This window comes from Zophobas morio, unplaced genomic scaffold (genome assembly GCF_036711695.1).
Source record: "Zophobas morio isolate AGI-343-1 ecotype UQ-CSIRO unplaced genomic scaffold, CSIRO_AGI_Zmor_V1 ptg000057l, whole genome shotgun sequence".
In the NCBI taxonomy this organism is placed as follows: Eukaryota; Metazoa; Arthropoda; class Insecta; order Coleoptera; family Tenebrionidae; genus Zophobas; species Zophobas morio.
In genome coordinates, this window is record NW_026972162.1 from 292413 (window position 1) to 307745 (window position 15333).

At 36.3% G+C, this 15333-nt stretch overlaps 3 protein-coding genes across 14 annotated transcripts in view; 1 reads left to right on the forward strand and 2 right to left on the reverse strand.

The window, feature by feature from the left end:
• LOC135143039 (obscurin) overlaps positions 1-10513 on the reverse strand; it is a 30366-nt gene extending 19853 nt beyond the window's left edge. For 3 of the 9 annotated variants that reach the window (XM_064074869.1, XM_064074868.1, XM_064074867.1), the window contains exons 1-7: positions 10427-10512; positions 8191-8229; positions 7579-7697; positions 7383-7526; positions 7199-7324; positions 6983-7153; positions 6767-6932 (exon numbers count right to left, since the gene is read on the reverse strand). In XM_064074869.1, coding sequence (XP_063930939.1) covers positions 6767-6932; positions 6983-7153; positions 7199-7324; positions 7383-7526; positions 7579-7697; positions 8191-8220 — 756 coding nt within the window. In that variant the 5' untranslated portion in view covers positions 8221-8229; positions 10427-10512. Of the gene's footprint in view, positions 1-793; positions 1068-2514; positions 2599-3720; positions 3778-6766; positions 6933-6982; positions 7154-7198; positions 7325-7382; positions 7527-7578; positions 7698-7988; positions 8075-8190; positions 8230-10426 lie in introns of those variants that run through there. The other 6 variants (XM_064074866.1, XM_064074864.1, XM_064074865.1 and 3 more) reach the window with 5 other exon arrangements.
• On the forward strand, positions 8077-13040 carry LOC135143046 (uncharacterized). Of its 3 annotated transcripts, XM_064074884.1 has the most exons (6): positions 8077-8314; positions 11565-11926; positions 11974-12236; positions 12340-12585; positions 12639-12838; positions 12904-13040. In XM_064074884.1, the coding sequence occupies exons 2-5, from the start codon at positions 11655-11657 to the stop codon at positions 12830-12832; spliced, it is 975 nt and encodes a 324-aa protein (XP_063930954.1). In that variant the 5' UTR covers positions 8077-8314; positions 11565-11654; the 3' UTR covers positions 12833-12838; positions 12904-13040. The 3 variants fall into 3 exon arrangements, with proteins under 3 accessions (XP_063930954.1, XP_063930952.1, XP_063930953.1); XM_064074882.1 differs by lacking the exon at positions 8077-8314 and having other exon boundaries at positions 11266-11926; positions 12904-13039; XM_064074883.1 differs by lacking the exon at positions 8077-8314 and having other exon boundaries at positions 11266-11926; positions 12639-12849; positions 12904-12929.
• LOC135143044 (ras-related GTP-binding protein C) lies at positions 12934-15125 on the reverse strand. 2 transcript variants are annotated; one of them, XM_064074880.1, is made up of 8 exons: positions 14926-15125; positions 14679-14833; positions 14398-14626; positions 14160-14337; positions 13818-13954; positions 13625-13767; positions 13400-13560; positions 12934-13350 (listed from the first exon to the last, which is right to left on the reverse strand). In XM_064074880.1, the coding sequence occupies exons 1-8, from the start codon at positions 14926-14928 to the stop codon at positions 13169-13171; spliced, it is 1188 nt and encodes a 395-aa protein (XP_063930950.1). In that variant the 5' UTR covers positions 14929-15125; the 3' UTR covers positions 12934-13168. The 2 variants fall into 2 exon arrangements, with proteins under 2 accessions (XP_063930950.1, XP_063930951.1); XM_064074881.1 differs by having other exon boundaries at positions 13400-13548; positions 14926-15121.
• Positions 15126-15333: the final 208 nt, after the last annotated feature.

The following is a 15333-nucleotide window of genomic DNA, read 5'->3' on the forward strand; positions in this document are numbered from 1 at the left end:
TTAGAAAAATTCGTTTGGAGTATCGATAATCAGTACCCAGGTACGTGAGGATGTTCACGTTTTTTGTAGGTTTTTAACGATCTTTCTTCTACATCCAAATCTCGGGCATGTTTTTATTCTAAGAGTAATGAACAAAGGAGAAAGCTACCTAATATATGTAACAAAAAAAAAAAATTCAGTGCGCACAAATTTTCGCCTTGTAAAAGCAACGCAAACTACTCTGATTTAAACTCGAGAGAAAAATTAGAAGGCGAAATATACCCATCGCGCTTAATTACCCATCCCAGTAAATACTGTTTTCGTCAATAATACAAATTTTCACAAACATACCCAGTCCGCACTAAATCCACTCACTAAACGTCCCTTATTCACAACTGATTTATGAGACCACCGCCCGTGTTTTCGTCAATGTTTACCTCCTCACTTGTCCCAGAAATTTGGCACAAATTCCCTTCAAACTATTAATTGAAACGGCATAATAAGAGCCATTAAAAAAATTGGCCGACATTTTGCTTTGATCCGTTGGCCACCAATCAGAACCGGCCTTCGCTTATCATGTTGCAATTTGACGCAACCTCTCCGGCGCCCAATCGGCGTCGCGCAACGCACCCTCGTCCACCCCTTGCGCAAACGCCGCCGCCTGGGGAATCCCGCGTCCGCCCGTAGGAGCGACAAATTGGCAATTAAATTCGCGCTAATCAATCACTAAAAATAGCCACCTGCCGGTGGTTAATTAGACGGAGGCAGCGACCCAATAACAGGCCGAGTAGGACTGCTGACGTGGAGGTCCTACCTGTGGATCGGGGGTAAGTCCACGTGCAGGGGGGCTGAAGCAGACGCACACACTTCGCGGACACGAATCGACTGACTAGGAGCAAATCGACTCATTCCCTGTGGCTATACATAGACGCGTGCTCGGATATCACACGTAACAGTTTGCACGGACGATTTTCGGTTTTGCTGCTCGAGATCGGCGCAAATTTTCGATGGGATGAGTGTGCGGAGGGTAGAGAGTTTTGGAAGGACGTGGGAAGGAGCGATGATGAGGATGATGATGGCGATGACGAGGACGAGTGCTGTGCACAGGAGTGGGCGAAACGGGGTTAGGCCAAGGCTTCGGGTTCAAAATAGGTTCGTGACGTCATGGTCAAGAACCGACCAAGCAAAATTTTTCGAGTCGTAAAGGAGAAATGTGAACAACACGCGTTAAAAAAGAAAATGCATTTCTTTGGAAAGTTTCATCTTTTTCAAGTCATTAATTCAGGACACGTAGACCAAAAATGGTCCTGCGAGCCGGATCTTAACGTGTTTTCGACGACCTTTCATGACCCCTAGAGTACGAAGACATAGATCTCCCGTTTCCGTCTCTGTGTCTGTCTGCCGTCTAACCGGATTTTTATTAGGCAGATAAATTTCGAAATTACTGGACCGATTATTGGGAAATTTGTTGTTGTTGTTGCGTATATGTATTAGGACTATCGTGTAGATAGAACAATTTGTTGACGTCATCTCCAAAATTTATTAATTGGACTAAAAACATGTGTTGTAATGTGTAACGTCTTGATGTGGTCCCTTAATAATAATTCAAATTATGTGGCTATTAAGCTAAGGACTAGTTTGTTACAAAATAAATAAGAATACGGAAACAAGACACGCTGGACACACTTTTTAGATTTTTTATTTCATTAGTGAAAATTGGAAGCAAAAGTTTAATTCAAACAAATTTTTTTTTTTGAAAATGGTTTCGGTCGCACTAACCAAATACAATAATTGATTTTACTGTTTTAGTAAAATAAAAAAATATACATTAAAGCAAGAGTTTCTTCTGTTCTGGATATAAATATTTACTTTTCACAATTTTTTTAAGTTTAGAATCTCGGGTAAATTCAGGATTTTGTTGAAAGTCATCACAATTTTTTTAGTGGAATAACGGCGTAAATCCAATTTAAATTATATCTTCAATGAGGCGTAGAGCGCTATCAGAATTTGTGCCAACTTGGCACATTTTGATTTTCACGCTCATTAAAAATAAATCTCACTCTTAATTTTTTCGGTTAACAAGGTGTGTAAATTTTGTACAGGTTGTTTCATCTAGACTGAAACATCAAAAATATTATTTAATCTTCTACATTTTGATCTTCAGTTTTAAAACTCCGATTGAAAGTTTACGATGTTTGCAACACAGGTTAGAAAATTTTGACAGTTCTAGTGTTAGTTGCGATGGTAACTGATATTATCGGCTTTAATTTTAATCCAGAATATTGTTCTGGAATGCTATGCTCGTTGTACAGTACAAAGCAAAAACATGATTAAAAAATTCTTCGACTAACCATGTATAGACTGAAAAGTTTATCACATTAGAACCACTTATAAATTGGACAGTTTCGAGTAATTTCTTTTCGCAAAGCCAAAAATGTTTACAAATTCTAACTAAGAAGTGCAAAATTTTTTGCAAACTGGGTAATTTAAAATATCGATTAAAAAATTATTTTTTGTAAATGAAAAGCTACATACCTCCCACTACAGTTTTTTGACTTTTTTTCACTGTCTTTCTGGTTTCCTCAGCGAGAAGTATTTTAAAAATCTAGGTGTTTACAGCGCAGGAACAGACACGAAATAAAAATCAAAATTTTAGACGAAGCTGTTTACTACACTTATTATTAAGAGTTCGCTCCTATTTATATCTGTTTTGTATTAAATATTTTCTGAACTCATGCAGTGACCATCATCGCCCAGGAATTTCCCGGCAATCCCCCTGATCTGTCTGGAGCTGTTTAAAGACGACTTTAACAAAGAATGACGTCGTAAGAGCTTGGATTAAATTCATCACGAAGGTGCGTACCTGGTGGAACGGTTATCTTGAAATTTTGCGATCCTAAAAATAGCCAGATATTTCGGGAGTTGTGTTGACGGTAAGAAAACGTAAACTGCATAAAAACTTACCGCCCACAAGGCATAGTTGCTTGGGTGTGGAATTATTTTGTATGATGAACGAAAGTGATCCGCATAGACAACATAAAAAAAAAATTGTTGGAGAAGATGTCAGTGACAAGTGTAACTGACAGCTACTAATAATTTATGAGACGCTATTCAAATATTTATAATGAACGAACTCCTAGATGTGATAAATAAATATTTTATTAATAGTCGTTGCTGTTTATGATTTACGTTCTACGTTTCAGACATAAACGTAGGTCACTAATTTTGATTAATCACCTTTGTAACAAAATTTGTTTTATACCCGTCCTTGGTAGAGAAAAACACAACTTTCAGTACGCTCATCTGCTTCCAAAGAACAACAATCAAAAGCTATTTTTTATTTCAGAATAACTCATCTATTTTTCAAATTCTAGAAAAACTCCTCCGAAAGTGATAAAATCTGACAGAAACTTCAAGGCCCTCCTGAAATACCTGCTGGTATTAGCGAAAGAAAAAAATGTTGGCTTTGAGCCCACTGTTACATTATCTCCGGTTTCTCAATCGATCACATTCACAAACAAAATTTAAAGTGCATTCAAAATTATAGGCGTAATAATTGTTGTTAGTTACGTGCACTTAACACTGCTTTGCGGAAATGGGGTCGAAACCCAGATCGACCAGTGCCAAGTTAAATTTTGCCTCTTGTGCTTTCCAAATTCTTGCAGCAGACACAGTTTGTATTTTCTGATTTTTGTTCGCAATTTTTTCCTAAAATCGGCAAATTTTAACTTTTGTGCTTACCTTGTGTATAAACTGAGAAGAAAGTGAAGTGAGATAGTGCACACGCAGTAATGAAGAATGAAGCACTGGCTACGTAAACAAAAATTTAATAATACTGCAGTTCTAAAAAGCGATGATACGATGTGTTTATACTTTATTTTTGCGCGTCTTCTGACGTTCGTCCCTCAATATCCTTTTTTATTATTAGATAAAAAGAGGTCGTTCGTTATATGTATCATTTTATTGCAGTGGAAACATGTTTTCGTTTTGTTTTGTGAAAATTGTGGGTGTTTCATTGTTGGCAGGACCGAAAAATACCCAACTATTTTAAGACAAGACCATGCAGTGATTAATGCAGAAAATGTTCGTGTGTATCCGTTCTGAATGTGTTCGTTAAAAATAGAAAAACAAGATAATGGAAAATATGTTAATGGTCGTTTTTTCGGACAATTTTCTACGTTGCTAAATCGTTATTGTAATAAATAAAATTGGTTGCGATGTGCATTTGCAATAAAGTTGTTGAATTGAAAAACAGGATAAATCTTTACGCGCATTTCCTAAATTAAATTTCTCGAAATATCCCATACTAAATTTTGCAACATCTATTTGAATCATCCTGGACATTAAAATATCTTTATTTTAGAACCGAGTTACAAGTTATTTATTCACTTTCTACTAGTTTATAATTTATTTTTTAATATAATCAGCCGTACAATGTTGTCGAACTATTAATTTCCTTAAAATAGATAATTTGGGTTTCATCAAAAAACATTCATCAACAGACAGTGGAAATTTTTCGACTACATATTATAAGCACCATATTTCATATCATCCACTACATGTTGACTCCAAGTCAAAAGCCAAAAAATTTACATTCGTTGTTTTTTGTGGCTGAATTTTCAGTAAATTCTATTTTTAATTATTCTTTATTGTGCGCGTCGTACAGTTTGCTTACATAAAGTGCTACCCACGAACCTAGTTGCAGTTATCAAAATATATACAGGGTGGTGCATCACCAAATACACCATCTGTGTAAATTGTATAACCATGAACATGACTATGGGTTTCTTCATAATTAGACCAAAATTTAATAAATTCAGAAATCGATTTTATTTCCTTCTTTTCCTTATTTTAACTCAAGTTGTGTTTTCGTTGAAACGCCAAGAACAGAACAGAAATCATCCAGTTTTGTGTAGATAACATATTATTTAGCATTTTTTGGTAACAATTTTTGATTTTATTAGCTCACGAGACTGATGATTTTTGTTTAAAATTAATAACATCAATATTAGACGATTTCCTTCTCAAAAAATATAAATTTCGTTATATGTAAATAACTGATTAGAACTTATCTATAAAACTGATTACATTTTTTATGTCTTAATCAATAAATAAGATTTTTTTTAAAAAACAAAAATTGTATTGTTTTACTGAATTTTGTTGATTCATGACAGTAGTGAATTGGTAAATTTTTCATGTTACATGTTAAAATTTATAATAAAAACTTCAAACCAGAAATTAAACAAAAATAGGCATAGACGGTAACAAGCAAGCAATGATCTTTGTCACTAGTAAATTCATTTGCTATTTGCTTATTAGTGGAATATTATATACCTACTTTTTATATTACGATTTGCTATATTAAAATTTTCATTAAAAATTTATCAAAATTTTCAAAGCATTTTACATTTGCGATTAGTTTCATTACAATATTGTTTTGGAAAAAAGAAATGCGAACTTTGAAATCTAAAAGTTTAATAAGTTTAAAGGCAGCTTTCGGAGATTTTTTAAATGTGACTTCAAAGTTTAGTTAATTGGATACTCCATGAAACAGTTTTTGTTAAAGATATATTCTATACGTTGTCTCAATTTCATTCGTTATTATTTTAGAAATTTCTTTTTTTTTAATTAATGAATGCGTGAGGTCTGATTTAAATAATTTTCTTAACTGACTATATACCTCCAATTTTGAAATTGTTAGGATCAGTAATTAGTACGTGGCTTTTTTTAATGTTATATTAGTTTTTTTTTTAATTTCTAAAATTGCTTGATCTCACTTTTATTGTTTACTTAGAGCTTTTGAACGGTTCTAACTTTTGGATTTTTTAATTTAAGGGTTTTGAAATGATTCGTAAAGCTATAAATTAATTTCTAACTTAAAAATTAATAAAACAGGACTCCCTAAGTTTTCAAATTTTCAAAATACACAGATTTCAACATTTCGAAGGACATTAAATGTAAAAACTTACATCTACAATATTTTAGAAATCTATTTTTTACTTCGTCAGCGAACTATGAAAATAATGCTGTTTAATATTCGCTTGATATTTCGCAGTTCAAGAATCTAGGTTTCTTATTTTAATCAGCATCTCACTTGGCTTGTTGGAAATTTTTCGAATGGGTAATTGTAGGTAATTTTAAATCCGTTCGCCCGTTCTACTATGGACAGTAAAGTCTAATTAAAATTGCTGTATTTATTTCAGTCAAAAAATTGATGAACTCGTTGCAAAAAATATTATTAGGTAAATTCTAAATCTGACGGACTTGTGTCAATTTAGAATCACAAGTGATTAAAATGTCATTTGTAAGGAATTTTAAATATTGCTAATAAGTTACCAAAACCGTTGAACAGCTGGTGGTCTTTTTAACACAGTTTTCGAGTGTCAGAATTTTTCGTATTTTAATTTTTAAATCTCATCTAAATCGACATTCAAATTTTTTTTTCAATTTTAATTTTAAAAGCTCTAAATTAATAATAATCACATTTTTTTATAGTATCGTCGAAGTTGACACAACAAACAGAAACTCACAAAAAGGTAAAACCTGATAAATCTCAATAACTTTAATCATCGGTGTTTATAGCTTTTGCCTCGTCGAATAAAACTTGTCCGTGATGAAAGACAAACCGCCAAATTCCTCATTTCACGTAATTTCAACCAACTCGTCCTGTTTTCATTACCTACCACTAATCCATCCAACTCAACAAGCTTATCCCAGCTGAATAAACACAATTACACAAACTAAACGTTCCATTATCCATTTTTAACACGCCACAAACACCACTTACGTCAAAATAGTCGTGCGCTTCATCGCAATTTTCCAAAAATGCTTGAGCCTGTGGTTCGTACATGTAATAATCAACATGCCTATCGAAGTCTCGTTCCAAACGCAGAAAGAACTTTCCCAGCAAATGAGGCTCGGTCGCGTAGTACTTCACACCTTCCATCAACACCCTACAAAAGAAACGGTCACCATCGTAGTAAAAAAATTATCTGTAGCTTACGTCCGATGAAACTCTGCTATTTCTTTCAAGTTCCCAAAAATCACCTCAAAGTTGTCTCTGATGACTTTCGGGACTTTCTTGGTTTCTGAAAGGAGGAGGTACTTTTGGACTACGTGGTCCAAGTCTTTGACGAACTCGTGCTCGGTTTCCACGAGTTCTTTGACCACAGCTCTGGAAAAAAATGTTTATTTGGGTTGTGGATCGGACTTCACGTACTGTCTTCTGTAGAGTGCGTCTCCTGGAAGTCCTGCTCCTCCAGGAGTTGGGTCATCTATGGTTTGGAGGATCTTGCAAGGAACCCATCCTTGCTTCTTGCCGCCACTTACTTCACGTACCAACCATCTGGAAAATAGTTTTAGTAGCGATTAGTACCATCAACTTTGAAAGTGAATTACCGTACCTTGCTTCTAAGTTCAGTCTAGTAGGGGAATGTCTAGAACTTGTATGGGTCCTTCTGGGTTTGACCGAAAGCTTGTGGCGAGCCGCTGAACTGTCGAGAAGCTCACCAGATACTGTGTCGAGTTCGGGATCCAGTTTTGGCTTCCTGCAAAACATTTTGGTGTTAGAAAAAGCCTTCATAGAAACTCTAGAATTACTTTGCCGAAACTGGATCTTCAGCATCCAGCAGCTCTACCACATCTCCTTCTTTCAGAGTAATCTCGTCGGAACTGCGAGCTATGTACTTCTGCCAAGCTACAAGGATTTCCCCCGTCACCTAAAAACACCACCAAGTTATTTCCTAGAAAACTTTCCCCTTGCAACGTGTAGACTGTTTGCCAATGGAGCCTAAAGACGCACATCGATTCTACCGATTATTACAGAAAACTAGTTTAGTTGTGACTTGAACCATCTACAATCTGTGAGTCTTTGCCAAAATTTTTGCAAGTCGAAATCACAACCCGAACAGAAGCCTATAACCGTAGCCTTCTGTTCAAATAGAAGAAGAGTAGTTACTCTAGCTAGAAGAAGCAGCACTACCAAGCACTAGTGAAGGTGTCTAACATACTGGCTGTCGTAAAACGAATATCATTATTCAAAAAAATTTTTGATCGTCCTTCTGGTCCTCCGTGTGTGTTTTGTGTAGTGTGAAGGTGCGACTAGTTTATCTATAAATAAACAAACACCATTAGTACATTGTGCAATTTTGTGCAACAAGTGTCTACAATGTGCAGTTATTTGCTGGTTTCGGGGAGCGGGAGGAGGCTTACCTCTGGCTTTGTCTTACGTTGTGACGCCATGCTGTTGACCTGGAAGAGAGAGAATTAGTTGACGGACTGGCAGAAGCGACTAAGACTGAAAAATCTCGATGCAATTGATCTATATAAAGAGTGGGTCAGTCAATCTCTGTTAAATATCATACAATTGGTTTGCTGCCAACAGGAAAGATGCACTGGGGTGCCAAGACGTTTCAACTTTCTCCCGGTCACGGCAGCCGACTGCAAGAATTTGTTTTTGTGTTTTCGAGGTAGTTGTTGAAGAGCGAAGGATGATGAGCAAGGTTTCTGGCTGTATACGTATCTCTTAAATTTATTTTTTGAAACAACTGTACTTAACAAACACTTATTAATATAAGGACAAAACAATACCTTTAATTAGTGTTTTAAAAAAATGTACGATCTTAGCGGGCTCTGGATTGAATGAAGTGACCACAAAGATTAGCTACTTTGGAGTTTGTCAAACCCTTTCGTAGATAATATTTTGTCACTTATTCAAAAATATTATTTTTGCATTTTATTTGATTTTTAAATTTGCCCTTTCTGCAAACAGCTGTGGCACAAAAAGTGACGTCCCTTGACTTCCAACATTTTTTCAAAACTCGGCTAGGATTGGTCAGTTCAATATAAGTTTTACCACACGCTCGTCGTATTTTTCCGATCTACCGACACTATAATTTATTTTCTGTTCTACTGTATTTCCGTTCACCTCTAGAAAGAGTTATTTGTTTCTCAAATTTTCAAAAAAGTCGTTAAATAAGTATTCCAGTAGGTACACAGTTACACACTTTTTTATAGATTTGTTGAAAGAATAATGTATGTAAATCGGCGTTATTCTAGTAAAAATATGCATACTTATTTTTCTAGTCACATATATTATGTATTGCATTTATTATTACATTCGGTTGGAAAGTAAAATTGTTTACAGTGTGATTGTGAAAATCTGAATGTACCGCTTAGTCATGTCCAAAAACGAATCCGGGTATAAAAGTGCCATCACCTGCTGCAGAAATTATAAGGATACATATGAAACTATAATTGTCGAAGGCGTCTTTAGATTGGTAGTTTACTGTTTTAATCAATACGGAATAGATAAATAATCACTTCTAACATGAACAAATAAATTGGAACTGGAGTTTTATATTAGACTGATTTATTTGCTTTAAATGCCATGGATAGTTTTGTGTTCCTGCATATTACAGTATATGTACAAGTGATTAAAAAAGATGATGACATAAATGACCAATTTTTTTTAACTGTCGACTTAGTAATTACATTTCTGTTTTGTTTGTGTAACCGAAGTTATAATTCTGGTTCCGCAGAAATAAAAAATATTTGTCATTCGTTGCAGTAAATGGTCACTATTTTTTTAAATTTCCTATTCAGCTGTAGAGAAACTTATATCAGAAAATATAAAACTGTAGTAATCTCTAGATCTATATCTTGTTGTTATCAGTTTCAAACAAACATGACATAGGTATGCTAAGAATTATTTTTTTCAGTTTTCTGAACTCAAACGAATGTCATTAATCATTATCATTAAATATTGTACACTATACAAAATACTTTACGCTTTATTAAAAAAGAACTTCCTTAAGTTTGGTATAAATACCTATACTTTATTTTTAGACTTTTGTAATTTTTATCCCGCCGACATTTTTATGAGGGACAAGCTGCAAAATGAGTCAAGAAACCAAAATTCGCATCACGTTTCTTACATTCATCTGTTACCCGTAGTGGTGATAGAAAACACGATGACGCGCTTGTTGGCACACAACTAAGGAAAATATTGTATGATGGATGCAACAACGTTTAAATAAACAAAACTGAATAGCGTAGTTGTTCCAGAGTGCATCCCCCGCAAATTAAAACAAAAATAAAAATTAAAACTCATTCCCCGAAATACCCAAAAGCATAAACCGCGATTCAAAAACCCAAACACGTGAATCCAGCACACGAAACTATGTCAACATCTCCTCAAACATTCAATTGTTCTATTTTTGGTTTTCGTATTTCTCGGTCCAAGAACGCACCAGGGTTACCCGTGCCCAAAAATTCGTCCACTTTTAATTATTAAAAAAAAAGAAATGAAAATGCACCGCTCGTTTCTTCGAAAACAAAAAATACATAAATCGCATTTTGGCCTTGCAGCGGCTGCACCAACACAGTTTTGGCGAAATTTCCATAATTTCTGTCTTGCCGTCACGTCCTAATGGACTCTTGTACACACCTATTCGTTGTACACAGTGCACTTTTCACGTTCAATCAACCACCTATAAATAATACGATCAAGCAAGCTCGTCGCGAAACACTGGCGAATCGTCCGCCGCCACACACCAGATCTGAAGCCTTCTGAGTTATTCTGGGCTGGTATTTGCACTTGCTGGTGGTTTATGATCGTCGATATCCTTAATTAAAATTAATAAATTATTTGTTGTATCTGATGCGCTGGCATTCCGTCTTCGCGGCGAGGAGCGATTTTTCGTTGATGTTACATAAATAGGAGATGTGACGCAAGATGGTCCGCGGGAGTCGAGCAAGGTTTCTTTATGGTGGATAACTTAAAATAGCAAACAAAATCGTACACCTGTTGGATACATAATTTCCAGGTTTCGAGGATGACCGCAGCGTTTTCCTAAACATTTTATTTCTAATCTTGCGTATACTGTGAGAGTGGCAAAGATCCATCAACGGAAGATTGTTCATGTATATTTTGTACATACGATTTTATTGCATTTATAGCATTTATTATTATTACTGTCGATTCACTGATAGCCTTAGCAGTTGATGTGCTTATTTAAATAAAAAAAAAATATTGAGTATTGTCTATAGTTGTATATAAAATACTTATGTACACTTGTTACAAAAAAATATACAAATTTTAACAGTTTATTTTATAACATTTATTAACCTTTTTTTTTCTTTTTCCATTGACAAGTTTGTCATCTACCCACTGTATAAAATGTATGTATTGTAAGTGTTTGTATTTAGAATTTTATTAGTCCCTGGGTCCCTGTAAGTATAATCACTGACTTTTAAATATGACAATTTATATTTTTTGAGTGTACAACAAAGTGTAAGTATATAAGAAACCTTTAGCGATGACGTCACATCAATTTTCGTTTCAATCAGAGCAACAGTTTTCGCGATTGTCAAATATCTGCCAAGGCATTTAATTTTTCTTTTTCTCAATCACCGGGTAACACTCCATTTTTGACAAGTATTCCTTCCCTTCTGACATGTTGCCATTTTGACATTTCGCTAACAGTCTTCTTACTCTATCGTGGCATGAAATCCACCACTAGACTATGCCAAAATCCCTCCTCAGAACCTTAGGAATCACTCTGCTAATCTTGATTATTTCTCAGTCTTCTACACCTAAGCTCAATCAACAAGACGTTGCCTTAGCCAAGCGGTCGCTCCTCCAACGAGAACGCAAATTCTTCAAAACGCAGCCCATGAGTGAAGACCTAAAGTCGTTCATCCAAAGGTACAAACGAAGAAATGAGAACCCCGACAAACTAGAAGACACGAGGAAGAAGCGTTCGCAGGACCTCGACGAAAATCTTCTATACGTGATACAAAACGGTCAGTTGGTCCCTTTTAGGAACATCAAGGAAAGTAAGAGAAGCGAAGAGCTGAACATGGAACAAGAGGGCTACACTGTGGTACCTTTGATTATTCCGTTGAATATGAGAGCGCCGGGGGTTAAGCTAATTAAAACTAGAACGTAAGTGGAAAGCCGAGTTTAATTTTGTTTAATTTGGAATTTGGTAGTTTGTCTGAAGAAATGGAGAAACCTCTAGCAAAAGACGAAAAGTCTGGAGCTTCTGTGGCGCCGGTGTCAGCGATTGGGAGCAGTACGGCGGCTTCGGTGGGTAGTGATAAAGGGGCAGAGGGGGCGAGCGGAACGCCTCCAACAGCATTAGAGGAGGAAGGAAGCGACAATAACACAAAGGAAGAGACCCAAGTTCTGCACAGGATACTGGAGGATGTGGAAGGGTTGATGCAGTGGAAGCACGAAGGCAACAAAAAAGAAGGTACTTACAGTACTGTCTAGAAACTATAAAGGTGGGAGTGGAGTGAAAAACTTAAACATAAGCAGTAGGATAGTCAGTCAGTTAACGCCTCTTTTTGCTCTAGGTGTGCTTTGTAACCTCAACGGTTCCTGGATCAGTGACGCTGCCGGGATGCGTTTCGACATCTGCTACAAGAACTCCACGCGAAAAAAATTCCGAATACACGTGGCCGACCGGATTCCGCCCAACGAAGACGGTTTCTTGTGCGACGGTAACTGGACGGTCTTCGGCGAACTTCCGTTCCTGCATTCCGGGATGGTGATCGCTCTGGCCGTTCACGAGAAGGACAAACATATAGCTACTTTTATAGGTAATCGCGTAATTTTTTTCTGACTTTTTGTAGTTTATTCGGTAGATTTGTAGGGGAATGTCGAACATGCGAGGGAAGTGAGACGGTCACAGGAACATGGCTTATAGGGCGAAGTTCACGTGACTGCAAGGACCAGAAGGCAGCACACAAAGTACTGAGCGACGTGTGGAAGCGAGAGCAGGGGCATACGTTGAGGAAGAAACACTTGGAGCAGATCGGATATAGTATGAAGGACGACGACGATTAGGAGAAGGTTGCGTATTTGTATATTTTTGTTTTATTTGAGTAAACGTAATTTATACAGGTCTCTTTCTTTAGAAGGGTCTGGGTTAGTTGAAGAAAACGACGTTCAAAGTAATAAAGGTTTTAATGATTTGAAGCTTAGCTATACAGTAGGTTTAGGTTTACGTTATCGCATAACGTGTGCACATAATACAAAACTTAAAAATGGCTATAGCACAATACATGGAAGGACAACATTATATACATTTAAAAATAAAACAATGTACATAAAAATAACAACTTCGTACAAAAAACGCCGTAAAATAAAAGGCACATCGTACCTATTTACATTTGTTTACACTCACTTGCTACCTATTTCATCAGTTAGCGTTGGACTTAGATGTCTTTCTCCAATGATATTGTTTCCATTAACAATGGGGCTGCCCGCGGAGTTTGTCAAAGGGTTACCTTGGCACTTGTTTCTCAACTCAAACACTTGTTGTATTGCTTCGCGAAAGCACAAAAAATTGTAATCGATGATACCTGCAACAAATAAAAAGTTTACGAATACCACAAAATAACACCAATTTACCTTTGTGGTCGAAATTATCTTCTCGCAAAATGCAGACTAGAGCCAGGAATTTATTCACTTCCCGCAAATAGAGAACTGTACCGTTGTTTAGTTTAATAAGACTAGAACTCTGTTCGTCGAAAGCGGCCGGGTCTTGCTCCTCTTTGACACTGAAAACGTGACTACTCAAATAAACAGATTAATTTTTGATGCAGATTAATACACATTGAAATAAAAAATAAATACCCATAAATCCACGACACATCGATTACGACGTCGATCATGTCACAGCACAACTCGTAACTCTGCATGTCCACGGGCGTCGAGTCCGTGGCGATGTAAATTTTTGACACCACGTCGAACAAAAACGACTTTTCTATAGCAGAGTTCTGAAAAAGGGGTCCTTAAGAAGCAGCACGAGTGTGGCTTACAGACTTACTGTGTTTAAAATGTTGAGCAAATTTTCTAACGCGGGCAATTGTGGAATTAGCTTTTGAACTACTTTAGAGAAAGCTTCGAAGATGGAGTGGTCGTAAATTGAAGTCAGGTGGAAACTGAGGTGAATCTGGTCATAGCCTACAAATGAGTGTCTCAAATATTTTGGAAAAACAGAGATACAATTTTAATTATTATAAAAAAAATATTTATGCCGTCATCATTTTTAAATCATACAACACAGTATCTATTACAAATTGAACAAAAAGGGAAAAAGGTAATATCATAGATATAAAAATATATTCAATGTGAAAAAGGTTTTATGCAGTGCAGCAAAAAAATGTACCTGAATCAGCCAAGTCATCTGTAGCTCTTTGATGAATATCCCTCTGTGACTCCATTTTGAAATCATCACCTAAACCATCCACTTTATGAATAAAAACTTCAAACTTAATATTAGGGTTCACTTTATACGCCTTTGTAACAGTAAGGTTAAGTTTATTGAGAGCTTCCATATAATCATCCTAAAAACACAGTGTTTCTAGAACACTTTCTCGTTTTATAAATAAAGTGTAATTCCTCACTTGGGCATCAATCACGAAAACCAGCGCCCCGCACCCCCCGAAAATCATATCCGAATCGAACGACGAATCAAAAAAATCGATCTGTCCGGGGAAATCCCATATTTGAAATTGTACAAAACTGGAATTATTAATATCATCCTTAACTATCTTATTTGTACTCTCCAGGAAGAGGGTTTCGTTGGGGGACATTTTGTGAAAGACGACTTTCTGTATCGAGGATTTTCCAGATCTGTAAAACGAAAACAATTATAGGAGCTCCCTTTGCGGTCAAACCGAACCACCTTCTCAATCCCATGAGGAGTATTCGAGGTTTCTGTTCGCCAGAAGCTGATAGGTTCACGTCGTGTTCTCCGTCGAAAGCCCCGTACCCAAAATCTTTAGGAAACGAACTCGCGTGCCCGTCGAAAGCACCGCCTTCCTCTTCATCTTGATACGACTGGAAACAGCAAAGTTCATTCACAGAGATTACTTTTGTTTGGACAACGTTGATATAACCTAAAAGTTTTTGAGGGATTTTTGGCGACATACCATTGTTGAATTTTGACTAAGGTGTTTGGGTTTGTTTTGTTTCACATTTAGACTAAATTAAACATTCCATAAATCACGAATTTCGCACGAATTATAAATTCTTTTGACATCATATGACACTTTTGACACTTGGGCAGCCATTCGAACCAAGCAAAGAGAGATGGACAAATACGATTTTGTTGAGGAGAGAGGGAGACGGACGAATGGAATTTTAAAAACGCCATCCAGAAGTGGGCTACAATATCAGTGGTTCCGAACGTGTCTGCGAACGATAACGACCAGAATTTGATTACGCTTGTGGTAAAACGCAATCAGAAATAATGCTTTAAGGAAATAACAACAATAAAAACGACTTCAATGAATGAATAATGTTTCAAAACAAAAAATTTCCAGACCTTGCAGTCTGTA

Excerpts from the sequence above, each read along its gene's own strand:
- LOC135143046 (XM_064074882.1), top strand. The coding sequence starts at position 11,505 with ATGCCAAAATCCCTCCTCAGAACCTTAGGAATCACTCTGCTAATCTTG. Across the intron at positions 11,927-11,973 it reads AAGCTAATTAAAACTAGAAC|TTTGTCTGAAGAAATGGAGA; the intron begins GTAAGTGGAAAG and ends GGAATTTGGTAG. Across the intron at positions 12,237-12,339 it reads CGAAGGCAACAAAAAAGAAG|GTGTGCTTTGTAACCTCAAC; the intron begins GTACTTACAGTA and ends TTTTTGCTCTAG.
- LOC135143044 (XM_064074880.1), bottom strand. Across the intron at positions 14,627-14,678 it reads CTCCTCATGGGATTGAGAAG|ATCTGGAAAATCCTCGATAC; the intron begins GTGGTTCGGTTT and ends TTCGTTTTACAG. Across the intron at positions 13,351-13,399 it reads AGATAATTTCGACCACAAAG|GTATCATCGATTACAATTTT; the intron begins GTAAATTGGTGT and ends TATTTGTTGCAG.